This window comes from Montipora capricornis, chromosome 10 (assembly GCF_036669925.1).
Source record: "Montipora capricornis isolate CH-2021 chromosome 10, ASM3666992v2, whole genome shotgun sequence".
NCBI classification, from domain to species: domain Eukaryota; kingdom Metazoa; phylum Cnidaria; class Anthozoa; order Scleractinia; family Acroporidae; genus Montipora; species Montipora capricornis.
The window spans coordinates 17,028,626-17,036,125 of NC_090892.1; the positions used below are offsets into that span (position 1 = coordinate 17,028,626).

Here is a 7,500-nt window from a genome sequence, read left to right on the forward strand (position 1 = left end):
TGTGTGGCGAATTTTGCAACTTTTGTTCGCAACTGGATCAATAAAATATTGGTACTGACTAAAATCCTGTATTTTATTGATTTGTATGCTTTCTAAATGTATGTAATACACCTTATTCCAAAATGGCTTCCATTTAAATATTCTTTTGTTTTTATTCAAATTAGCCCTTGATGCCTCGTTTTTAAGCTTAAAATTCAAAAGAATATTTTATCTTGAACGAGGCAACAAGGGCCAATATGTATGCGCATAAATCAGCGGCCATTTTGGAATAAGGTGTGTAAAGTGGTAATTGAACTTCGTGTCGTGCAATTTTGGTCTGAAATCATACTTCATACTTACTTCATACTTACTTCAAATCGAACTCGTGCGCAATCACACGTATGATTTTATACCAAATTGCACTCCACTCAGTTCAATTAAATATTATAAATTCTACGCTGTTTGTATCGGTTGAATTCGTCTAGACACTTTCTACACAATTCGCCCTCACCGCCCAAACAAATTGGAACATTTGCAAAATGATTAGAATAACAAGAGGTTGTATTTCTTAGCCTTGCTCGTCGTCCTCTCTTAATTTTATGGTCCCTTTTCTTACAACTGTCAAAGTGGCTCTCATCTTCACTACTACGGTGTTAACCATTCATGTAACTTGTGCTGCAGATATTTGGTCCACTGCTACCAATCATTGATGTTGACAGCTTGGAGGAAGCCATTGACTTCATTAATGCCCGGTAAATATGGCCATCCTTTATGTTTTGTGACAGCTGTGTCATGACATGACTGTGGTTCAAGCTTGCCTCGAAGGGCAACAGCGAAGACTGTTTGTGAGTCAGAAAGTCTTGCTATTGAAAAAGAAATATATGACGAGACAAGAATATATAATTTCTTGTGTGTATTTGCACCCATGTAGCTTGGTGACGTGATATGAAGGCGTAAAGTGTTTCTAGTAGTTTTAGTGAGCTGGAAAAAAATCCGACACTTCTTCGCTTTCACCCTCGTGATCAACAGCCATGTTTTTCAACGAAAACAAAAGCAAACGCGTGTTTGCATAATAATAGAGGTCAATTCCCAGAGGATTGGGTCGGGACGCCAACATGGCAGGCCGTTTCTTTGTTTGGGGACATCAACATGGCGTCCGTGACGTCATGTGAAAGTCGAAAATGACTAAAATGACATCACTGAAGAAATGGGGACCATGCTAAAAGCAGGGTTCGTGCTACTCCTTGAAGTCCTTGAAAAGCCCTGGAATTTAATTTTGGACTTCAAGGGCGCTTGAAAACTCCTGGAATTTTATAGAAAAAATCCAGCACGAACCTTGTAAAAGGACAGATCGTCCCCAAATGGAAAAAAATAAATCGTTAAAGTTTTCATGACTTTGGTGAACCAGTCTTTCGACAATTTCAAGGCTAAATCAAGAATAGTGATCACGCAGTCGTCATGTACATGTACACCAAGTGTGAAAAGCCAGCAGTGTTCAATCATATTAACTCCCTGATATGTTATTGTTCCTGCAGCGAAAAACCATTGGCTTTGTACATCTTCTCCAACGACCAATCAAAGATCCAGAAGATGATGAACAGCACGTCGTCTGGAGGTTTTGTGGCTAATGACACTGTGGTTCATGTCGGTGGTGAGTGATCATAATTAACAATTGTTCACCGAAGGCGAGGTGAATATTGGTGAATTCATTCACCGATATTCTGCGAGCTTTAGGTGAATAATTGTTTTAGTATAATTGCATAGGTGGTTATTTGACTAATATGCATTTTCTTTAATTAAAACAATTTATCTCTTCGACGGGCACCTCGACACAACGGCTTGCGACCATTTTGAAAAGAATCGCTTTGTGATTATGGCGTAGTAATCGTCTCAAGTGCAACCAATCAGCGCAGAGAATTTTCAATAATTATACTACTAATGTTAATTAGTATAATATACCATACATATGAATAGTGCTTTCCGCACATTCTGATTGGTTAGCTCGTAGGTGAGTAGCAACTCAGTTCTAATCACCTCTGGGCAAATGGAGAAAAACAAAATGACTTCCCGTTTCGCTTCGGTTATGGAGGAGCAACTTTATCGATTTATCAACTCGACTGAATATTCAAGTTGTATGGTACAAACTAAAACAATTATTCACCTCAATGTCGGTGAAAATCATGGATATTTACGTCTACTTCGGTGAATAATTAATTGTTAATCCACACCATTATTTAAAGCTATAACGCCCGAGGGGCAAGAAGTGTACATCGATCGCAAGTCAGGCTCACGGAACTTAGGTGTCCCGAATCAAGGAAGAGTTTTCTTCTTGTTTTGAACAGCTCTTTACTGTCTCGCTGACGTACAGTAAGTTAGGTAAGGAATCGATCATCAGCGTAAGTGTCATCACTAATCGTCATCGTTGTCATTATGACCGTGATTATTGTGATAACCTCCTCCTCTTTTAACCAAACAAGGAAACCATGTTATATGTGGGCTTCTTTTTCTCTCTCTCTCTCTTATTATTATTGTTATTATTATTATTATTATTATTATTATTATTATTATTATTATTATTATTATTAGAAAACGGCGAAAATAGAAAGAACTGAACTAATCGTATGATTAGCAGACTTGTGATAAAAGCATCTGAAAACAAAAATATCAATAAATAATAACTGAGGAGCTCCAATTGTTATTATCGTTGTTTTGTTTCTTCTATCTTAGTTACCGCGTTACCTTTTGGTGGTGTCGGCAATAGTGGAATGGGATGTTATCACGGCAAACACTCGTTTGACATCTTCTCTCACAAGAAAGGATGCCTTGTCAAGAAACAAAACTTGGAGTCTCTCAACAGGTGCGTATCATTTTACGGACTGTAATTTATTTAGCTCTTATTAACCGAGCTAAGTCAGTCTTTATGGTAGAATCTTGACCGAGGTCGTGAGTACAGACCGAACGCAGTGAGGTCTGTACACACGACCGAGTATTATGCACGGTATTTGTATTCAAGGCTGCTTTTCAATCTCTTCCATGTATTATAATCCATGTAATAAAAAAAATTACGTTAAAGATATTAATTTTATGTTCTCGTGACAAGAACAATATCTCACGCAAACGTAAATTTCTTATCTTTTCGCCAGCGTGTAATATCCTCTATTTATTAAATTTTCAATTTCGGATATTGCATTTCTAGCTTTCTGATTGGCTCACTCAATCTCGGTTGTCATCTCGTATACCGTGATGACCTTATAAATACAGATACAAGGAAAGGCTACGCCCATACAAACGTTAGCCGTGTAGCACTTATATTTTAAACAGAGTTAACTGAATATTGTACATTGCCATGACTTTAACATCTTCAGTTCTCACGGCCTGCTCCCGTCTGGCCTTGTAGCTCAGTCGGTAGAGCGGCGGAGATCTGGCCCGAAGGTCGTGGGTTCAATTCCCACCCTGGTCAGAGTTTTTCTCTGTCCTTGTGTGGGCCCATTTCCATCAGTAGGGCTAACGCTCACATGTTTCACATGGGATAGAAATCTAGCACGTCACATTACCCTCTATTCAGTTAACTCTGTTATAAATACAGAAACTGATTGGTCGGTCGTTTTGTACAAACTGAGACAACATCCTGTCGGTCTGTACGTAAAACAGATAATAATTCCATTCGCGCTTATTGGATATGATATTGGTTATAGCCAGCGCCTCGCTCGAACTGCAAGTATGACCTTGATTAAGGAAGAAATTGTTACTTTCTGTAGGTCATTTCTTTTTAAAAGGCTTAAACGACTTTAAGCCTTTAGATTGTTACCATTTATCCAGCCAAGGAACTGCTGTTTCTAGAACAATGGTATTCTTATACTTTTACAGTCATATTCTTGATTATGTGTATTTTTTATTTCCAGCTTACGATATCCACCTTACAAACAGCAAAATTTTGAATGGCTTCGTTGGTTAACAGAAATAAAGGAACGGACCTACAATAAGCTGTCAGATATACCGCCTCTTCTTGTTTCCGTTCCTGTGGCTCTAGTTCGCAAGGTTGGTATTTCTGTTATCTTTCACTGGTTCGGGGAGAGCGGCTTCCCTCCAAATCTCTGCAATGTTCTCCCTTTTGAGTGGTTTTCTAATTAACAAATCGAACGTGGTTCAGCGTTGTCTGTACTCTTATCGACAACGTTATTCGTCATCACAGTGGTCAATTTGTCGTGCGCTGAGTCCACAACAAAATTTGACCACTGTGATGACGAATGTCGTTGTCGATAAGAGCACAGACAACGCTGAACCACGTTCGATTTGTTTTTTACCTCAATATTCAACGCCAAAGAAAACGTTTATTTCAGAGCGTCACCAAGATTATGACACAAAGAAAGAGCAGGCGATTTCTATAACTTTCTCGCAATATGATTGGTTTATTTCCCACAATGAGCGTTCCTGATTGGCTGTTACAATGCATGGCAAATTGACGCGAGCAGCATTTCTAGACTCTTAAGTGTACTGACAACGGCAAATTGGCCAATCAGCTTGCGAGATTACAACCAACTGTGGTAAAACGGCCCATTTAACTCGTCGCACAATGGAAAGCTTTGCTTTGTTTTCAACCTAATGACATCTACAAGTAACCGTTAAAACGGATTGTTCTTTTGAAGATCATAGAACATGAGCGTGTTTTTATTTTCCAGATTGTCGGACTTCCACAGTATTTCCTGGGAAAGTAGAGGAAATGCTATCTGCTTGACTGTCACAAGTATTTATTTAGTATTTGATTGTTTCCTCGATGCTTTTGTTGTAATGTAAAAGTAAGAATTTTTGTCATATTTGAGTTTCATGGAACCAAGAGACAGCGACGTTGACCAGAGCGCCATTGAACCAAGGACATTTTGTGACATAAATGACGGCTCTGTCCGTGCGTTTTGAAGTTTGTACTCCGCAAATCGACAACATTAAGTGACCAAATCGTTCTTAAATCTTGTGAAAAACGTGAGCCCATAATGGCAAATATTGAATTTTCCATCTTAATTTCAAGGCTGTTCTCTCAACTCAGTTCCCGCAAAGTTCGACCAGTTAATAAAATTTAATCAAACTGGAATGATGCGGAAAAAGTTCGAATTCCGTCGACGTCGCCGTCAGAAAAGGTTTGATAATAAAGACAATAGATTTTCGCTGCGCTCGTGCATTATAAATAATGATTTTGGAGCTTGCCTCCCCATCCGGAAATGATAAAAGAGAGGATGGAAGCACAGTACGAATTTTTTTTGTACTTTCTAACTAAACATCAACGTCGTCAAAATTATACTAACATGTGTCCCTACCCATTCAAATTCTAAGAAAAAAATGTACTGAGATATCTCGGGATCGGGAGACAAGCAAGTCAGTGAATGCATGCACCATATGAATGGGCCGTCATACGTTATATTAATACAATTATTTTATTCATATAAGATTGATTAATCGTGTCCAACTGCATTCTCGAGTTTCAAATACATAATAGGAACAGTGCTATTGCGATTGAAGGGCAAGTTAAAAGGGCATAGGAGTAGATACATCAATTACCTTAATCCTGAAGTCTGCATTGCTGGGATCAGCAAGGATACTAAGAAAAGTATTGGAAATGTAAAGGACAGGAAAAAGAAACATTTTGGTGTTCTTTGGCAACTTTTTGTTGCCCGACACCACAATTTTACCAGCTGTTAAAAACTTAAGCTGAGTAGTATAACTAGTGATAATAATAATAATAATAGCAACTTTATTCATTTAATTCAATGAAAGAGAAGGATGCCAGAGTTAACCCCCGTCATGCAGCCAGATGTAATTGACGGAGAGTCGATTTTGATAAGAAAGGAAAAGCGGAGTTCCCGGAGAAAAACCCTCAGCGTTAGATTGAGATCGACTGAAACTCAGCGCACATACGACCCAAGGCCAGGGTTGAACCTGGGTCACAGAGGTGGGATAACCGCTTAACCACCCCGACTCCTGTAACGATACATCAAGATAGATGACTGTAGATTTATATGGGGTGAGGACATATGTTCTCGGAAACAAACCCATGAAGGCAGCGAATTGAACAATGCCAGTAGCAATGTAACCACCGACAAAAAGTTTACAGATAAACCCTCTGCGGGTCAAAGGACATTGTGCTGTTCAGCGCCATGTTAACCGTAGCATGGTCCTGAACAGTTATCCAAGTAGGATAATACTTCAGCGTGTTTCTTACATGGCCGCCAATGATTTAGTGTGTAAAAGAATAACCAACATACCTGCGGCTTTTCAGTCACTGAATCCAGAAATGAAATGTTGATGGCCCTTCATCGGTCAATATTATACGCATTTAGTTTAACGAGCTAGGAACTGTGTAAACGAGTATTAATTCAAATAAACTGTATTGAGCTATTTCTTCGGGAGGTGAATTTTATTTTTATGCAAACATAGTCTTCTATTCTGCCTTGCAGCAAACACGCGAGTGAACAGTCTCTATACTCTATATCAGTGTTTGTTGCCTGTTTTAGTAGTCTCCTCTGACCTGATGAAACAAAGGGATACGTTGTCAGCATGTTACTTACACGTACACCTTCAAACGAGCCAAACGTAATTTCGTTTGTAGAATTTGCCATTTTTGGAGTGCTTGTTAAAATTATCCAGGGTGTGCAGTTTGTTGGAATTTTTGGAGTTTTAGAAATTGTTCTGGACGGACAATTTTTTGCAATTCTTAAACTTTTTGTTAAAATTGTCGTGGGCGTGCAATGGTTAGCAATGTTTTGCGAAATTTGTAATTTTTGTTGCATTTGTAGTTTTTGTTAAATTTGTCATTGCCCTCTACATTTTCCTATTTTCACAGTTTTGCGAATTTTTGCAGTTTTTGGGAAATTTGCATTTTTTGGAAAAACTGCAGTTTTTGTTGAATTTGTTTTTCCCCAGTTGAGAAGCAATTTCTTGCAATATTTGTAATTTTTGCAAAATTTCTTGCTTTGATATTTTTTGCACAATTTTCTGCAATCTTTGCAAAATGTGTAGTTTTTGTAAAAAAGGTTAAGGATAGGTTTTTTGGTGAAATTTGTAAGTTTTGGCGCTGCGTGCATTTCTGGACATAAGTGTGCACAACAGCGAAGACATCATTGACAGCATCTGTGGGTCGGTGCTGGCCAAAAGATTCGCATTCTCTAGGGACGAGAATGCCAATTAAGAAAATTAAAGCATCCGTTAGGAATGCCGAATATGCGCATAAAGTGTGGAGATTGAGTTTTTTCTTTGTGCGCATGATCGAAGCCAAAAGTCGTACTGATTCTAAAAGACGCCGTTGCACTCGGCAATAGCGGACAATTTTAGAGTTCTGTGCTGAGTTACCAGGACAAACAAATCTCATTACTTTGAGAGAGGCAGTGTGGCCCAGTGGTTAGGGCGCTTGCCTTGAGATCCGGAGATCCCGGGTTCAAGACTCGCTGTGACCACTCGTTCAATTTGAGCTTGGTAGTCCCTGGTTCAACTTCCCAGTTGCACTTGTAAATAGCCAACTGGTTTGCCTCCGGC

General features: G+C 38.9%; 1 protein-coding gene across 1 annotated transcript in view; it reads left to right on the forward strand.

Annotated features, from left to right (window-relative positions):
- LOC138021933 (aldehyde dehydrogenase, dimeric NADP-preferring-like) overlaps positions 1 to 6,366 on the forward strand; it is a 21,409-nt gene extending 15,043 nt beyond the window's left edge. Inside the window, exons 11-15 of the mRNA XM_068868959.1 lie at positions 661 to 731; positions 1,515 to 1,630; positions 2,707 to 2,836; positions 3,882 to 4,017; positions 4,659 to 6,366. Coding sequence (XP_068725060.1) covers positions 661 to 731; positions 1,515 to 1,630; positions 2,707 to 2,836; positions 3,882 to 4,017; positions 4,659 to 4,694 — 489 coding nt within the window. The 3' untranslated portion in view covers positions 4,695 to 6,366. The remainder of the gene's footprint in view (positions 1 to 660; positions 732 to 1,514; positions 1,631 to 2,706; positions 2,837 to 3,881; positions 4,018 to 4,658) is intronic.
- The last annotated feature ends 1,134 nt before the right edge of the window (positions 6,367 to 7,500 follow it).